Consider the following 18,946-nt stretch of genomic DNA (forward strand, 5'->3'; position numbering starts at 1 on the left):
TGTTATTTCTGAAGACCAGAAGGAAAGGGTCTTTCAAGAAAAAAAGAACTTGATGCTCCGTCTTTGAGACTCCAGAAAAGGGAAGGGGAGTCCTGGGCCAACTATATGTCCTCTCTCGGCCAGCGTGAGTGGGAGCAAACGCAGCGCCCGGGGAACAATCATTTTAAAGAGGCTGAGAAGGGGGCCAGGTCTCTGGGACACAACCAGAAGTTAGAAAGGAGGAAAGCCAGCCTGGCTCCTAAGACCAGGAAGACTCTGGGGACCCTCAGTAAGGAACTCAACCCACCCAGGCTGGGTCCACCTGGCCTCGCGCACGCTGTCTGATGGGGCTCTCTTGCCCCTTCCCTGGAAATCAAAGCGTGGTGCCCAGGGTCCTGGACCCGGGCGGGGCCCTGCCTCCCTGGCCCAGGGGCGATGCTGACACAGAAACAGCACGGCCAAGAACACCAAACGCACAACACTTTCCATAAACTTTATTAAAAAGTTTCTTTGTATAAATTTCCTAAAATTTTTAAAATTAAAATTAAACCCCCCTGCACAAAAAAAAAAAAAAATTAAAACACACACACAACATTAGAGGAATGCCAGAAATGTTCTCTGTGATGATTTTCTTTTCATTCTTTAATTGAGGCATGGTCCCACGACAGTGCACAAAGATTAAGGGATTTTGCTTCCTTCTAACTTCTAGATCGTCTGTTAGAAGCTTTAGAAAAAGAAAACCAGCTCGAAATCTAATCCAGGAAATCAGGGGACGAGGGAGTGAAAAAGCTGGACTCTGGTTTATCCTCCATACACAGGCTTTCCATCTAAAGTCATGCTTAATTAAGAGGGAAAAAGATGAACCAAGCAGAAGCATACAGAGTAACTGTGAAATCTGGGGCTATTTTCTAGACCTTACACTTGCCTGAAGCAGGCATCAGGTGAAACTCCAGAAGGAACTTGAGTTTATAGGACTGTTCACATAAACACCAGCAGTGGATAACTGTTACACAACGTTCAAAGTATACGATATAACTGCCTGGAGACAGAGAGCGTTGGGTCCACAGACACATTTAGCACCATGTTGATAGGTCATGCGGCAGACGGGTCCTCCCAAGTCCGAGTGTAAATCAAAGCATGAAAGGGTACAAAGCGTGCGGGAATCTACACCCAGAGCTTCTACAGAGACGCCTTGCCATGGCTGCCTCCTTCTGCTTCAAGAGGTATGTGTCATCGGTGGGCCACGCTTAGGTCTCCATCGCAGCGATGACTCCGGGGTTGACAGGCACTGGGCGTGGATGGAGGGGCGGCGGGTGAGGGCGGGAGGGAAGAGGAGGGGAGAAGCCACATTACGGACCCAAAAGGACACTGTGTTTCACATGAAAATGATCCCATGGCCTCCGGCTTTCATCACCAATCTCACCTTTCAGCTCAGCTCCTGCAATGGTTCTCCCAGAGCTTCCTGGCCTGGGGCTTGGGGATCTCTGTACCATTTGAGCCCACTCTCTCGGCTGGCATCACCTGCCTGGCCTTAAGCAAACCCAACTCTCCCATCTGGCACTGGCCTCGGGCTCTCTGTGAAGCTGTTCTGATTTTATTACCAATCACGCTGGCCGGTGTGATGGATGGCCCCGGGGTCAACGTTGTTAGAGGAAGCAAAATTATTTCAAGATGAATAGACCATATAGGGGCTCTTTATCTGTGGTGGTGTCTATAATTGCTCATTATATTATTTTCCCAATCATCATGTTTGTTGCAATATTTTATGAATAACAGAAACTTAGTAACATTTCTGAAGAGTGAGGAGTGGTCGACCACACGTTTCCTCACCAGCAAAAATACAAGGATGTTTTTAGGAAATTCTAAAACTCAGAAAGCAACTGTCATGTGTTTTACCTGAATACCTGCCTCATCTGAAGACACAGTGTGTCTCCTTTTCCAAACCTGTCACAGTTACTGTGATTCAAATGTCTTTGGGAGGTGAATTGTTGGCCTGGAGCTCTCATCTTATTTGGGAAAACCACCAACACAAAAGCAGAATCACTTACCAGGAGCGCAAACCTTTTCACATTCTTTCTGCGAATTAAATCTGTTTTCGTTTCCACCGCAACCTCCGTACCAGAACCTCGCACAGCTTTTAGTCTTCGAATCATAGTACCACTTTAAAATAAATTTCCTGCAAGTTCCTTCTTCTTTTTGTAACTGACATATATCTTGAATAACAAGATGAGAAAAAAGCGTCAATTAGAACATGCACGTTACCGGGCTCCCAGCTCCAGGGTCTGAAGGTCTAGTCACCGTGCTGTCAGAGGGGAACTTTGTGACCTCCTCACGCCTGTGTCCTTACTGTCACGTGGACATGAGGCTCTCAGCTTTGACAGCACTAAACACAGTCATATCGATGAAAGGACTTCATAAACTGCACTCAGAGCCCCACGTGGTAGCAATTATTCCTCGGTAATTTGAGATGAACTGTGTTTTCCGCTTTCCAATCACTGGGTCAGTTACTCTCCAAATCCCTCAACGCTAAATCCGTAAAAAAGTAAACAAATTTTAACACATTGGAGTTTTCTACTCGTTGGCAAAATAGTAATTAAGTTTTGTCACAATGTAGTTCAAAAATAAGGCTACCCATTTCCCAACAAGCCAAGAAGATTAAAAATAAAAGTCAAAGTGGACCGAGGGAGGGTAGAGTTCAATGGTAGAGTGTGTGCCTAGCATGCGTCAAGGTCCTGGGTTCGATCCCCAGTACCTCCACTAGAGATAAATCAATAAATTTTGTAAAGACCCAATTACCTCCCCTCCTAAAAAATTTTAAAAATTAAAAAAAATTAAAAGTCAAAGTGGAAAAAGGAGACCCTTTATGAGTGGGCGCGTGCAGACGCGTGTGTCTGTGCTGGGTGTACCGCCTGCTGCCTTGCTGACTGGCCAGACTTGACAAGTAAAAGGAAGTGCTAACTCTGATGTAAAATTCATGGCAGCGAAAATCTCACACAGCAGAGCTATTCTGAAGACAGAGAAGCATTCTTTGTCCAGTTAAGGAAGTTTATGTTTTAAATCATACTTCTGATGCAGCCCAGCTGCAGAGTAAAAGCTACATTCTCCACAATGCCTGGAAAGAACAGCTTACAGCTCTCACACAGTGAAACTGCTGTTTACAGAGCTCTCTGGCAAACTCCAGATTGTGCTGGGAAAGAGAAGCGTTCACGGCGACTGCTATCTGAAAGTCTGAAATGGTAGAACGAAACCCCCAGAGCGGGCAACGCTCCGTGTTTACGAGTAACTCCCGTGCATGGCTCACCAGCCCTCCCCACACGGGGCTGGCGCCTCCGGGCGCCTTTGGGCCAGCTGCGTGGGTGGCAGGGGTGCTTAGCGTCTGCAGTGCTGGTTGGCACTGGGAAATAAAAGGAGAATCTGGCTCTTGGGGTAAAAACCCAAGCTCAGTCACAGGCACAGGACTGAGGCTCAGAATTGGTCTAAAACGCTGGCTTTGGAGAGGCTGTCACCCACACACGAGGAAGGTGGCCACACAACTACAACACCTCCTAGTTGCAGACCTTCTCTGAGGCCCAGGAAGCCAGCAGTGCTACCAAGAGCCTTTGAAGACCCAATAAAGCCAGGATAAAATGATGGCAATTTACAAAAACAACTTTCTTCCTCCCTCCCAAATAGGCCGACAACGGAAGGAGACGCCAGGCTTTGACGTCACCATGGAGGTGCTGAGCAAGGCAAGCTCACTCAACCACCAAAGCAGACCCCTTGTGTACCGGTGGGTCCCCCGTTAGCATGAGACCCAGACCAAGGGGTTGCCGCCACCTGTCCCCTTTCTTCCCCAGAGCATCCCCCAGTGGCCTGTGTTTGTTCCAGGTGCACTCTGTCCTGGCCATCTATGTTGAGCTCTTTGCTCCCTTCTCCCCTGTGCTCTTCTGAAGAGACAGGAGAAGTCTCCCCAGACCCAGGACACCCAGCCTGGAGGCAGCCCTACAGCGGAGCACAGCTCCCTGACTGGCTTTTCCAATTGCCTGTAATCTTCAGCATAACTCTCCAGGACCCAACTAGTGCTCTCGCATTTTATCTCCTTTATCCCAGGCGGAGTCACTGCCAAGACCTGTAAGGTCTGCTCATGGAATATAAGGGTGCCATTACGTGGGGAACCAAGAGGAATACACTAAGCAGGGCCTCACGCTATTCAAAGACAAAAACCTGGATTCTCCGCTTTCAAAGTATCACAGTGGGAGGTTTTCTGTTCTTAAGAAGACTTACAGTTTTAAACGCCCATCATTTTGATTCCTGAGACACATGCAGGCTGGACTCGCCTGAGCTATGTCCACAGATGCTAAAACGACTGTTTCAAGGTCCAAGAAATTAAAATGTCCTGTAGCCCAAAGAGGGATGGTTGGACCTCGGTGAGTTTTCCCCAGAACAAGTCTTTGGACTTGACAGTTGTTCACGTTTCCCTCCAGGAGGAGTTTGCCCTTTGGGTCCGGCCTGGGGGAGTCTGGAGGCCTTGACCCAAGGGAAGCGTCTGGCTGCGGATTCGTTGCTTTTCTCTTCCTTATGCTGGGGACCCAACGGGAGCCTAAGAGACCATGGGGAGTGGACATCATCAAGAACCTTTCCTGGTCCATTTTTGCCTAGAATTATAATGTAAGTAAGCTTCATTTTAAAAGAAAGGCTTGAGAGGTTGCCTTATTCGGATCTCCACCTGTGAGACTTCCTGGTGGAACAGTGACTGGTCCCTGTGAGCGTCCAAACACCAGAGGAAACTGATGTAGGCGTGATGTCTGGAAAACCCTGTCTGGGGAATCCCGTGTCCAGAAGCCGCAGGAGCCAACGTAGGACGTCCTAGAATAACAGCCACGCAGTGGAAGACACCCAAAGAAACAAGGCCTGTGCTGTGTGTGTGTGTGTCCACATGTCACGTTCATGGAAAAAACCAGGCAGGACACACCCCGGGTCCTTGACGGTGGTTGTCAGGGGCTGTCAGTGCTGTGACTGTAAGAGCCACACTCTTCGCACACTTTTCTGTTTGTGCTGAATTCCTCACAAATGAATATCTATTATTTTATTACTAGGAAAGACAATTACTATTTGAAAGTGAAAGCACGTTGAATTGGAAACGCTTGCTTTTGTTACAGTTGGAGATTCTCTGGTGTCTTAAAGCAGCATTTCAAAGGCGTCGGCTCTGACACTTCCCGGACCAGCGAGCTATCAGCGCGTAAGCGCTTTCCTAAGCGGAGCCGTGGGGGCCGAGCGGCAAGCGTTTACGCCGCAGTGTAGGTGCGTGCAACTATGTTCCTCGTCAGTTTAATGGTTTCAAAACAAGAAGGTCTCACTGCCTTGGGACCAGACATGGGTGACAGGGTTTAAGTGCTTCCAAACCTCAGAAGCAGGTACAATTGGCCTGAATGAGAATACCTTTCCTGTGTCCACAGTTTTAAGTATGTATGGGCTCCAAACATGCCAAGGAAATTTATTTGTATTTTTAACATTATTTTAAATGTAATTGTGGCTCTTTTGGATCTTGACCAATAGATTTTATTTCATAAAACTTTAATAGTTTAATAAAAAAAAAAAAAAGCCAAATGCCCTTGGAGACGCAGCATGACCCACGCACGGCTGCTGGCTGAGCTGCGTCCCCACGCAGCGATAAACACACAGCCCTGAAGGTGGCTGTGTCTTTTCAGCCAAGTCGAGAAAATATTTGTGGCTATTTAATTTGCCTCAACTGGTGGGGTTAAGTTAGTTCTTTAAATTATTATTAACATAAAGTCATATATTTTCCCCATCACATTATTTTATGCCACCCGACGTGAACTGTTCATGGGAGAACGCAGCCAAACAAATAGTGTGTTCCATCACATCTAAGATATCTTAACTGTACCATGCACTGCTGTCGTCTGTTCCATCAAATAAGAAAAAATGCTGCCAATAAGCCATGACATGGCATCAACTTCAAGTTAACATTTCAGTTCCTGAAGGACTGCGCTGGGGACACTGTATATCTTAGGATCAACAAAGTAAGCAAAACACTGGAGGACGCACTTCCGTTAGAGCTGAGCTGAGTGACGGACCTGGTGATGCCCGCTCAGACAAAACGTCATTTCTACAGATTGCTAATTTCTAGAAAAAGTTGGAAAAAACAAAAAAAGAATGGCACACACTTTGTTATTTCAGCTGTCTTCTGCATTGAAACATTTCTTCACCCACAGGTAGGCCAATAATTTAAAATTCGTTTTGTAATATTGTAAAAAAGCATATTTGCTGAGTTAATTTTTTTTTTTTTGGCTGTTTAAAAACTTCAGAAAGTCTTAGCTTTAGTAATCACATGCAAAGAAAATATCTACCCAAGGCTTCTTTAGCCAAAAATGAGAAGGAGGAGGAGAGAGGTGATGATAAAAACCTAAAAGCAACATTAGCAACTTCGCAGCACCCTCAGGACCGGCGGTAACAGAGCACACTGCGGGCCCGCCTGGCACGGTGATGCTTTTCCAAAACTGTGGTGATAATCACAGAAAGATTCATTCAGCTGCTGCTAACTGCCATTCACAGGCAGCAGACACATCCCAGAAACATGGGCGGGACTCCTGCAGATGCTGAGGAGAGCAAAAAGTAGGGGGTGAGGGGTTTCCCCACAGAGTTTCTTTTGTTTTGTGGAGGAAAATACAAGTATTAACCATTTAAAATGGAATCGCGTAGAACTGCAAAGTCTGGAAACTTGAATGGTGAGTAATGATGCCAGGGTCTGCTCACCAGCCTCCACCTCTAGTTGAGCTCTTACTGCCACACCTCACACTCCACGCCCAGCAAGGCCATCCTCATGTGGGGGACAGAGACTCCCCTCGCTAGACTGTCCTCTCATTACGTGCCTCTGTCCAATTTCTGTTCAAGAAGTATCTACTAAATGTGAGTTGCAAAACAAGCAAATGTTAACATACGCCAGTGAAAACCCAGGGATTCGAACTGCTCAGTCTTCTCCCCCCTCACTGGATGCCATGGACCTAGAGACCTTTTCATTTCACAGGGCTTTTGCCCACAAATTCTTGCATAAATTCAGACACTGGTTACCATAGTTCCTAAATCCAAAGTGGTAAACAAAATTTGACAAATGACAAAACTTGGTTCTTTGAGATGGACTCAAAACCCCCAGTACATCTTTTATTCGTGGAGGTAAAAAAGCAAGGACAAGTATCTCTCATTGAACACTGAGAAAGGAACACATCTCTGCAAGCCCAAACCGTGCTTCTAACGAATTGGTGCCGCATTAAAATAAAATGAGAAATTAAACTGCATTCACGTCCACATATAAAAGCTACTTTTAAATTTTATTTTACCTGAATTTTCTAGAAAATACCTCTTTGGAGAAACAATGCACATTGTGGCAGCTGATATTTGGATGCTAAATATATATGCACCTACTGAGTAAGAATAGTTACTATATTTTTTAAAGTTATTTAATAAACAACGTTTGGTAGTCACGCCTCCTGTTTCTGTCTGCAGAAACACGAATATCATTAAAATGCTTTACCCCCGGGGAAAATTCCTAAGGTGCTTTAATTATGGGGGGAGGGGAGGGGGGAGGCGGGGACGGAGGGGGAACCGAGTTTCCTCTCCTGATTCTGTTCACCCATTTTGAATTTACACATTTTAAAGTAAACATCCAATGAATTTAATTCGAGAAGAGCTTTCAAAATGGGGTGTGTGTTTGTGTGCGCACCCCATATGTTCTCTGAGCAAATATTTGGCAAGCGACTTCTTCAAGCAAAGCACTGTTTTGTTACTTGCAGGCTAGAGATCAATTATGCAGAACGTTGCCCTTAAGAGAAACAAGTCGTTTATATCTTCATGCTGACTTGAATCACCAGGTGGGAAGCACGCGCGTGCGCGCGCGCACACACGTGTGAGAGTGTGAAAGGACATCAAGTCCTGGGTTTGAGAGTTCTCTACTGATCAAAATAAAGCAGGAGGGTTTTTGATCTTCTGTATCTCACTCTTCCTTGTCGCCCTGAAAAACACTCAAGCCCCAGTTTCAAAACCTCTTTTCTCTCTGTCACATGAAGAGAAGAGACAGAAGGGCCGAAGGGCCGATTGAAAACACCTTCCTACTTCCGAGCCTGTGACTCAGTCTGAAAAAACAGCCCAGTCAGATTCTTATTTAAAGATCATGTTGTTTATGTTGACTGAACACTGCTTATATATTCGTATCCCTTCTGGACCACACGTGAGAGAACCGGAGACGCCCCCCGAACCTCACCAGGTCATTTTACTCCTAGTCATTTTCTGTCAGTGAAGCACCGAATTTGCTAGAAACTTTACCTTTCCCACACTCTGTGAGGGGCGGAGTTACTGATGAGCGGGAAACAGTATGCACTGATTCCAGGGACCCTGAAGTCAGAGTGCCGTTGGTCCTGACCCAGGTCTTTGGTGAAATCCATGTGGTTTCTCTGAGCCCAAGCCCCGTGCTGGGCGGCCTCAGGGCAGGGGACAGAGGCTCAGCCATGGCCCTTTAATTATGAGCAGAAATCAACGGGGTTGAGACCGAAGTTTTCGTCTCCATCCCAAACCATCACACCACATCCTTCCTTCCTTTTTGTGAAGTTTGAGTTGAAAATCATAGCATTAAAAGTCTTTATAAAAATATTTTTACACAATCCCTAAGAAGTTAAAACCTCACTACCCAGCCTACCATGAACTCCTGAATCATTCCCATGAATTTGCATCAAAAGGCGGGGATTCCTTTTTTCTCTGTCAATTCTTCCCCTGGAAAGGCCACAGGAGTTTGAAAAAGGCACACGGCTGTCTCTAACATAGACGCTTCCTGACGCGGTTTCCAAAAGCAAGCTGTTTTAAACCATTCTGCAGCTCTGTAAGCGGTTGGTTTATGGATGTTATTACACATTTGTGTGTGAAACAGTTTCACAACTCCTGCCTCAACTTCACTACCTTCTTTCCAGTAACTTCTGGTGCCACAGGTCAGTCTGGGTTGTGGCTGAATTAAGGGAAGACAGATAGACAGACAGACAGATGCAGATGCGCAGATGTAGATGTTCATACAAACACACGCACATGGATGTAGGGAAAGTCCACTGACGGAATAAAGCGCTGTGCTAGCCATGGAGACGGTTCCCTTCAGAAGCAACTCAAAGAACCAGGAGCCCTCTGTGCCCAAGTGGCTCCAGAGAGATGGGCTGTAGAGGCAGAAACCACCCCCCCTTCCACTTTAAGGCAGCTGAGCCAGGTGCGGACTCCAGAAAGGGGGAGATGGAGAAACAAGTATTATCCTAAAACTTACGATGGCAAGAGTAAGATGGGGCCCCTTCACCAGCAGCTCAAAAACTGATGTGCTGGTGCTTCTGACAGTGCAGTGCGTATGAAGAAAACACAGCTGCTTTCCAACCTGCGGGAAGCAGCGTGGCGCTCAGCCCATGTCCCTTATCACACCCCTTTATGGAAATAAACGTTGTAAAGAGATCTGCCTTCCTCCTCCCCGCTGTGGCCAATATCTCACAGAGTAGTCAGTCGTCTCCATTAGGGGAAACCTTTTGCTCTGAGGTCTGTAAAACAATAACGTATCTAAATAACCACGGGGCTTCTGACTTTGGATATTGGTACCAGTGTCTTTGGCAGGAAACTCTTAAGCAACGCACACCGACTATTTCATCAACCGGTTTCTCACGGATCAATAATCGTAGCTCATGTTCTGCTGACTGAGAGATTACAGATCTCCCAGAGCTCCGCCGCCCGGGCACAAAAGCAGCTGCCAGTTCCAGCAACACGTCTAACCTGCCACTGATTTAACAAAAAATGTGCACACACTGGGGCTCAGGCACGGGGAGAAGGGTAGGACAGACTGAGCCAGGGTGTGTGCTTAGGAAATTGGGACCGGGACATCGATCCCATGGGTCCCTTCCAAACCCACGTATTTCATGGAGTCCAGTCTGAGTTGTCTTGTGTTCCTCTAAACAATTTTTTATTAGATTAAATCACTGGGTGGATGAAACCCTACTCTTTGCTGCATTACAGACCACAAATCAACTCTAATCCTAAAACAAGGCACAGGGGAGATGACTAAGGGACACGAGAACTCCTGGCCACAGCCGCTCTCGTCCAACTGCTTCTGCGCACCTGGTGACAGGCCAGGTGAGTCCCACCTGGAACCTGGACTGCGCAGAGTAAGACCGCGCTGGGCTGCGCAGAGCCAGCCGGGGGCCTTCTCCGCCGAGCCCGGCTGGTCTGAGGATCAGAGCCCCAGCAGACGACTGAGCACAAGACTGCCAGGGCTCCCAGCCCCCTGGGAGGATGCTCTCCTAGTGCTGCCGGTGCGCCCGGCGTCTCCACAACTCACCTGTTTCACCCGCAGCCAACGGGTCTCTGCTCACCATGAGGTTGATGGTGGAACTGGACGCCAGCTTCACTGTCTGCGGAGGTGATGGCTGAGTTTTCTCTAGAGAAGAAAGAGACATGCAACTAGCAGGCAGCCCCGGAAGGGAAGGGCTTGGGAACCCGGGGCTGGGGGCCTGCCTGGGTCACGCTGCACACAAGGGAGGACCACCGGAACCCGGAGAGCCAGGAGGTGTCTCTCACCCCACGCGCCTGTGGCCTGCACCGCCAAGTCCTCTCAGCAAGGAAACGGAGGAATCTCAACTTGAACAAATCCACTCATTTCCTGCAAAACCTTTCTGCTTCCATCCAAGAAAACAGCGCCCTGGGATCGCAGGGTCTTTGGACTCCTGACCTCAGAGATTGTTTGGTGACTGACGGGAACCCCCTTTCCTCAGCCACAGCTCCTCGGTCTGAAGAATGCTGGCCTGGCCCATCGATGAGACCGCCCCCAGCCCCGCCCGCGCCCCTGGGGGCAGCAGGGGTCAAGGTGAACTGGGGCGGGAGGGGGAGTGGAGGGGGTGGGGAGGGGGCATGTCAAGGACTTAGAAGAGGCGGGATGAGTGACTAAGGGAGACCTGGAAGCAGGCCTCAGGGCAGCGGAGGAGCCCAGGGCCAGCACAGCTGAGGGCAGAGCCCGAGCCGGTGGACCAGGGTGGGGGAAGCGCTGATGGCCTTTCTACAGTGGCTGTGGACGTCCCGCGGCCCCTGGGACACTGAGACTTAATGGACTCCTCAGTTACTCCTAAAGCAGCCAGTGACTCCGCAGTGTTTTCTGTTCACTGAACACGGAACACGCTTCTGACACAGGGACGCGGTGAGCAGCTGAGACCCACTGGTTGCGTGGGTATATTTCTTCCTCCCAGCATAGGGGCTGCGCTCAGGCCAGATGGCTCTGGTGTTTCCTCCGTAAAGAAGCCAGGACCCCAAAGGCAGGGCAACAGTTCACTAGGAACCCTACTTTCCATTTTGCTAATTTATAAAGTCAGGTGCAACCAACACACCCAGGACTTCGACTTAACCTTGTTGCTGACTCAGAACAAGGTCAGTGACTAAGAATCATCCGCTTTCTGCCCCCGTTTATATCCCACGCAGAGACAGGTGCCCGCTTTCCTTAAACTGACCGCACACTTACTTGTGCTGAAGCTGCCTTGGTAGGTGGCTCTGACCTGAGACCTCAGGTAGCAGACGACCGTCACGTGGTATGTCTGCCCGGCGAGAAGACCCCCGATGGCGCGGTCCGTGGCCGTGAGGTTCTGCCTCAGAACCAGGGACTGGTCGTGGGCCGAGGTGACGATGAGGTCATAAAAATAAGCACTGGGGGGCTCGGGCCTCTCCCAGCGGAGTCTGGCGCTGTTCTCTGTGACCTCGGACACCTGGACCTCTCGGGGTGCCTTAACTGGAAGAACAGAATGAGAAAAAAAACCAAAACCCTCAGTGACTGCAACATACAGGTCAGAGATGAAATCTCACAGCGACGTGTCAGCAGACAGCTGATCTGAAATTCAGGTAAGGCGGGGAACTCATTTCTCATTCAAGGTCCTAAGAAATGCCGACGTGGTGCCTACCGGCCGGCATGAAACATGAAACTCACAGTGATCGAAACTCTGCTTACTCATCAGCAAGGTATCTACCTACCTTTTTTTTCTATTGAAAATATCTCTTATTAAGGAGATATTTTAAAAACACATGGTCCAGGGTGCTAATCTGAAGTGTTCGAATAACAGAATGAGCCCCGTAACATAAAACCTGTTGAATATATATCATGAAACTTCAGGGTATGACGTAAGGTTTTTTTTAAAGGAATCTCTGCTTTCTCTGTGTTCATAAAATGAAGACAATTGCCTCTTTTTCATGAGCACATACCTCCTGCCTTCGCTCTTCTGTATGGTTTGTGGCTCTACAGAATCTTCTAGGGTCTTGAGATAAAGATAAAAATAGCACACTGCCCTGAAGCCCGCATCCCCCCAGGCCCTGCCCAGAATCTAACTCGGCCTGGAACATGTCCTCCCCAGCGGCTCATGGTTCAGTTTGTTTAGTGTTAAATTACCCCCCACCCCAATATTGCCACAGCACGAGGCTCAGGACCCTCATCCTGGGGCCTGTGCTCCCAGCAGGGGTGAAGTTTGCAATTACAAAGCTCCACCCAGACCTTCTGGGATCATCCTTAGGGAGGTGGGTCTGGCCCCAGACCCCAAGCAAAGAAACATCTGCTTCTGCCTGAGAGCCTAACAACAGGCTTTTTCTTTCTCTCTCACTCCCTCGATAGGGTCTAAAACCCTCGTCCACTTAAAACTCATCCTTTTAGCTTAAGACAGTGGCATTTCCAGGAGAGATGGCTGGTGGTGGCTGTCTGCTGCCATCGCAGAGAGAATGAGCCGTTCTGCGCTCACCCCGACGCAGGCTGGGGTGGTCGGAGTGGGAGGGCGGAGGCAGCAGGGGCTGGGGGCTCACTTCATCTGCTCTTTGCAGGGAGCTCACCAGTCCCGCAGCGGGGAAGAGGAAGATTGCTTCCTAACATAGAAAAAGAGCAGTGGTTTGGCAATTGCATGCTCAAACCAGCACCTTCCAAAATACATCCCCTAGATGGCAAATCCCAGCTCAAGGACTTTGTTTGGACTGCTTGGTAAACAGGCTCTGAGGGACAGGCCCGGGACACAGTAAATGAGGACGTCATGAGTCAGTGGCTTTCTTACCCACGGGCTTAGCAGTGGCCGGCTTGGCAGCAGCTGATTTAGCTACCAGAGGCCTAGGGGCCTCGGGCTTGGCAAGCCCAGGTCTGGCAGCGGCAGGGGGTCTGACTGAAGCTGGCTTTCCTGCTGCGGGCTTCGCTGCCACCACTGCAGGTCTGACAGTGGCCGTCTTCGCAGCCTCGGGCTTGGCGGCCACGAGTTTAGCGGCCTCAGGCTTGGGGGCCACAGGCCTAGTGGCTTCAGGCTTGGTGGCCATGGGCTTACTGGCCTCAGGCTTGGCGGCCACGGGCTTAGTGGCCTCAGGCTTGGTGGCCTCGGGCTTGGTGGCCATGGGTTTGATGGCCTCCGGCTTTGCAGCCTCAGATTTCCCAGCCATGGGTCTTTCAGCCACGGGTCTCACGGAGGCTGGCTTTGAGGCCGGCAGGTTGACAACAGCTACTGGTTTGGTGGTGGTGGTCTCTGGTTCTGCAGTGGTCACTGGCTTCGTTGTGGTCATTGGTTTGGACGTAGGACTTGAGGTAACATTATTTGGAACACTTCTGTTAAAACATATTAAATATTATTTCAATTTGTACATGTTTTTGCCCCTGCCTAAAACAGACGAAGGCATAACTCCGTGCACCGTGCAAAATTTGCTGTCCCACCAAGACGCATGCAGGAGCTTTCACATAGCACATATAATATTGCACATGTTAAATTCTTTCTTTTTAAGGTCTGTGCCACAGAAAGGTATTGAACAGCATATAAAAATAAATTTATTAAAAGTGAAGCCTCTGTTGTACTATAAATATACCTGACACCTTACTTTCAGTTCATAAAATAAAAGCAAGGAGAGAGTAAAGAAACAAAAATAAATAATGTGTTAATATTTATTATTGACACTAATAAATAGTAAAAGTTAAATAATATTTGAATAATGCTCTGATTATAAAAATTGACCAACTGAAACACACACACCCAAAATGAAGTAAAATCTGTTAAGAGCTACCTTCATTATAATAAAGTATCCACTCAACAAAATTCTGTGTTGAGCTGGAAAATTATAAAGTCGACATACGCTCCCTCCCAGGGCGTACTGTGTACTTGTGTTTGTATTGTAATTGGTGTTTGTGGGGTTCTTTTTCCCACAAGCTCTTGATTTATTGCGAACCCCTGAGGAGAGCACTGGCATAACCAGCAGGCATGTGGCACAGGCCCACCTGTGTTTGCGCCTCGCCCTGAGGTGAGCATTTCAGTCATTATTGTATAGGTGTGTCAGGCTGTATACACACTGTGTGCAGTGTATTTTCAAGTTGGCATCATAAAACTTCAAATACTATACGTTGCTTGGTTCATTCTGTTTTCCCAAAGTTAAGCCAATTTTAGAGAATGTTCAAGAGAAATTATAAAGATAATAAAGGGCAAGAAAGATGGAACCAGTGGGCCTGGATCAAGCAGTCTAGCCGCACAGCAGCAGACAAGGGGCACGGCCGCCTGGAGAGGGTTTCCAGCTTGCTGGGCGGAGACGTGAAGCCTTCCCTCTGGGGACCCAAGAGGCGGGAGACAGAAGCGTGCGCGGTAGGAAGAGGCGGGCCTCCTTTCCCCACCTGGACGTCAGCCAGGAGGGAGCCAGCTCGTCACTGTTCAAGGGTCATTCAAATCGGCTTTGCATCTGGATGCAGCCGTCAGAACCCCCGCCGCCCCAAAGCATGACACTCTATGGCTTTCACTTGAGCAGCACAAATTGCTGGCACATTGCCTGAGCTCAGTTTCTGCCGCCATGTCCCCCTTGTCCAGCCTTCTGGCACACGGCCACACTGCCCTCCTCTCTGCTCCTGGAGTAGGCATCAAAGGTGGTGCTGGACATAAGGCCACTGAGCGTGTGCCAGGCAGCCAGCATCACCGTGGGCACTGCAGCCCTTCCCCCCGTCCCCTGGTGCTCTCAGCGGTCTTCCTAGGAGAACACGCATGTTGCCTCGGCACCACCACCACCTGTGCTATCACAGCATCCATCATTTTAGGAAGATTCAGAGTCCACTTCTGCTTAGTGTGCCCGGTCCTTCTATATGAAATCATTTCACACCAGTTCAGTAGCCTGTTCAGGCATATGGCCCCAATGGCCTATCCCTCTGTGCCCACACCCTTTACAAACACGATGTGGCTGGCACTCCCCAAAAGTCCAGCTCCCTACTCTTGAATCCAGCTAGGCTGGCTTCAGACATGCTTTGGCCAATAGAACACGGCAGAAGTAAGTGTGCGCCAACTCTAGCCTAGACCTCATGAGGCCTTGCACACATCCACCTTCTCTCATGAACCCCTGCCCAGTCTCCTTGTGCACAGACCCAGGCTCACCGCCGGAGAATGAGAGCCCACAGAGAGCAGAGATGAGCTATCCATGTAAAGCCATCCTGGACCACAGTCCACAGTTGACCAGCAGCTGACCACAAATATATCAGTGAGCTCAGCAGAGCCCACAAGAACTGCTCAGCTGAACCCAGGTAGAAACAGCTACCCCACAGAATTGCAAATTAAATTAATAGTTGTTGTGTTGATCCACTACGTTTCAGGTAGCTTGTTACACAGCAAAAGCTAACAGATACAACAGATTCTTTGAAAAGAGTGGCCCATCTGACCTTTGGGAAATCATGCTGTCTGGATTCCAACATCCTCACCCCATAACATTAGGCACTGGTTGGTTGGAGGACCCCTGCCGTCCCTCTAGCACTAGAATTTCTGAGACAATTATTATGATCACTTACACTTGTTTGTGACCAAACTTCACAAGATTCTTTGCCTGTTGGTCCCCTTGGAACCAATCACACTGTTTCCTGATATCTGGGGACAGATAAAAAGCATTTTTACCTAGAGAAAAACAGAGAGAAAAGTATTTTAAGGGCATATGAATCACATACAAATTAAAATTAATCTGCTAATGAGTTAAATGCATCATATAGCAGGGAGCCTGTAAAAATTTGTTGAATTAATTAATCCTTCCAGACAACTTAAGCCCAGTGATTTAAGACATTAAGTACAATGGTACTTGATCCATAAGACATCTTCAGCCAATAACTTCTGTTTGGCAATATTTGGGTAATTAGGTTAAACGTTAACACTTACTCAGTGTGACAGGGAGACAGGAAGAGAAGAAAAATCAAGTGTAGAGTGTAACAGGTTCCAAACTCTTGAACATCAAATTACAATCCAATTACTTTCAGCACTTTCTCAGTGCTGTTTAACAACGCTTTTGTTTTTAACCTTCTGTGGACAGTCATCGTGGCCCTGCATGAACTTGCTGGCCCACCTCTGCTTTGTATTTTTTTCCTTAAAATTTTGGAGGGAGGGGGCAGTTCATCCTTTATAAATCTCCCTCGTTTGTCCAATGCTTTCCTGCGCTGACTCTGGAGAAAGTGGTGGCAAATGATACACCTTCTCCGGGACGTGTGGTGTCCTGGGACCACAGACCCACCAAGGACTGACCAACAAGCCATGGAGCAGCTGTGGTGAGGCCAGTACCAGGTTAAAGAAGAGCAAGCCCTGGGTGTGGGGACCATCCACGGTGAACAGGGCAACTGGGGGTAATTTTTGAAGATGAAGGTGGATTTGCTGCTAAAGCAAGGGGGTGGAGAACATTTCCAGGAGGCAGAGCCATGTGGGCAAAGGTCCAGAGGTTTCAAGCCTGGGGTTGGCAGCTAAGCCCAGACCAATGGTGCCTTCTACAAGCTTCCCTGATGCCCCGTCAGGGCACACTTCAGTATGACGCAGCAGCACGTTATGTCATGCATAATAAATGTGCACTTGACCCCTTTGCCCACCTGGACCGGAAACTCCCAGGCACACAGCATGGCTGGGAGGTCCCTGGCCAAGTTTGGTTGAATAAACGAGTGAACAAGGACAGGACTCCCGTCTGTGTCTACTGCCAACCCCGGCTCCTCACAGTGTGTCTGGGACGCGGTGGGAATGAACAGGCCAAGCTCAGCACAGCAGCCGTGGCCCCCACGCCCGTGGCCCCCCAGGCCTGTGGCCCCCCCACGCCCGTGGCCCCCCCCAGGCCCGTGGCCCTGCCCTGGGAGCCGAGTGCACCAGGACTCACTGCTGACGAAGGAGGGCAGCAGCCTCCCGAAGCGCAGCAGCGGCTCCTCGTTGAGCTCGGTCGACTTGTCCACGAGTTTGAAGAAGACGTCGTTCGGCTCGCTGGCGAAACCATACACCTCCTTGCTATTCACCTTCCTCCCGATGCCCAGGATCACGAAGAAGTACCCCTTGCACTTGGCCTGCAAGATGGCTCTCTGGGCCTCCTCCAGCTGCTGCTTCGGCACCTCGCCCGTCAGCATCAGGACCACGATCTTCAGGTCCCGTGGGTTGGGTGCACTTTCAAAGACGTTCTCGACAGTGTAGTCGATGGCGCTGCCCAGGGCCCTGGTCCCCTGCAGCTGGGTCATCCTGCTGCTGAGAAAGGCCACCAGCTTCTCCTTGGAGCTGTAGTCCGTCAGGGAGAATTCCACCTTCACGGGCGGCACGCTGGCGTTGCCCGCGGACTCGTAGGGCGCGTGCTGCACGACCGCCACCCTGGCAAAGTGCTGGGAGGCCCTGGGGTCTGGGCTCACGTCCATCTGTCTGACCAGGTACCCTATGTACTTCTTCATCTCGTTGAACTGGAACGGCGTGGTGGACTCAGAGCTATCTAAGATGAAAGCCATGTCGATGTCCACATCGCTGCCCACTGCTCTCCGGTCCCTGAAGGCAGGCTTCCAGCTGCCAAATCCACAGGAGGGGTCGATGTTGCAGATGTCTGGAAAGAAGCATGGTGGCCCGTTTACTCTGTGACTCCCGCAGCGAGACACTGCACATCCGTTCACAGGGGTCGGGGGCAACGAGAACGGTCACATCGTATAGAAAGCGATTTACACCTTGCTGACATCGCTGGGGCCACATCTCAGTTTTCATCACCCAGCACTTACTAGAGGAAACAGATCAGTAAGCTGAAATCCGTGTTAGTAACCTACACCATCGGCAGAGAGGGAGGGAGAAGAGAGAAGGGGAGGTGGGATGGAGGGGAGGGGAGAGGGGAGGGAGGAAGAGAAGAGGAGAAAAGAAAAGAATTCTTTTTACTTCTTTGCCACTCCTTGAAGGAATGTGTTCCAGAAAGTCACAGTCAAATAATTAAATTCTGGGCTCCAAGGTCAAAACACAAGCAGAGCCCACTTTCTCCCTTATTACCTAGAAATCTAGTCACTCCTCTATCAAAGAGAAGCTGTTCTGGGGAGTCCACTTGAAGTGTGGAAACTGCTTATGCAGTATTTACAGGGGTAAATACAAGGCTCTGTGAATCCTCATTTAACTCAGGCTCTTCGTACACATGACGCTTATCCCCTCAAACGTCTCTCTGTGGACGGTATGCTGCACAGTCGCAGCTGGACAGATCTGCCTCCTGGAGAAGCGCCTCACCCAAGCAGACGTGACAAGTCAGGACGTTCTTCAAGAAGTCCGTGAGGTCTCCCGTCGCGGGCAGGACAAGCGCGTGCCCCACTGCCGTGTTGTTGATCTGGTTTAAACAAGAGGAAATGCTCAGCAGGAGTACACGTGGTAAGTAACCATGTTCAAGTACAGCTAGAGAATGCATTAGAGTGGCATCAATGAAATAAATCCCCCCAAAAGATCCATATCTTCTCATTTTCTTAGAAGAGGCATTAGGAGGGAAGGCACTGATTATAATAGGAAGACGTATGCCTTCTTCCAATGAGTGAGCTGGAGTTGAAACCCCACTCCTGCGCCTTCTGCTGGACCTGAAGCAAAACTATTTAACTTCTCTGGGGTTCAGTTTCCTCAGCCGCAAAATGGAGATAACAGTAAATTCCCCATGAAGTTACTCGGAGGATTAAATCAGATAACATAGGTAACGCGCGCGGTATGGCCTC

At 49.2% G+C, this 18,946-nt stretch overlaps 1 protein-coding gene across 9 annotated transcripts in view; it reads right to left on the reverse strand.

Annotated features, from left to right (window-relative positions):
* Positions 1–457: 457 nt before the first annotated feature.
* Positions 458–18,946, reverse strand: part of COL6A3 (collagen type VI alpha 3 chain) — an 82,146-nt gene continuing 63,657 nt past the window's right edge. For 8 of the 9 annotated variants that reach the window (XM_074364546.1, XM_074364549.1, XM_074364551.1 and 5 more), the window contains 8 exons: positions 18,477–18,573; positions 17,122–17,820; positions 15,791–15,893; positions 13,056–13,591; positions 11,495–11,758; positions 10,325–10,423; positions 2,028–2,192; positions 458–1,267 (listed from right to left, as the gene is read on the reverse strand). In XM_074364546.1, the coding sequence (XP_074220647.1) occupies positions 1,227–1,267; positions 2,028–2,192; positions 10,325–10,423; positions 11,495–11,758; positions 13,056–13,591; positions 15,791–15,893; positions 17,122–17,820; positions 18,477–18,573 (2,004 nt within the window). In that variant the 3' untranslated portion in view covers positions 458–1,226. The remainder of the gene's footprint in view (positions 1,268–2,027; positions 2,193–10,324; positions 10,424–11,494; positions 11,759–13,055; positions 13,592–15,790; positions 15,894–17,121; positions 17,821–18,476; positions 18,574–18,946) is intronic. The other variant, XM_074364544.1, reaches the window with a different exon arrangement.

The sequence above is a fragment of the Camelus bactrianus genome, chromosome 5, assembly GCF_048773025.1.
Source record: "Camelus bactrianus isolate YW-2024 breed Bactrian camel chromosome 5, ASM4877302v1, whole genome shotgun sequence".
In the NCBI taxonomy this organism is placed as follows: domain Eukaryota; kingdom Metazoa; phylum Chordata; class Mammalia; order Artiodactyla; family Camelidae; genus Camelus; species Camelus bactrianus.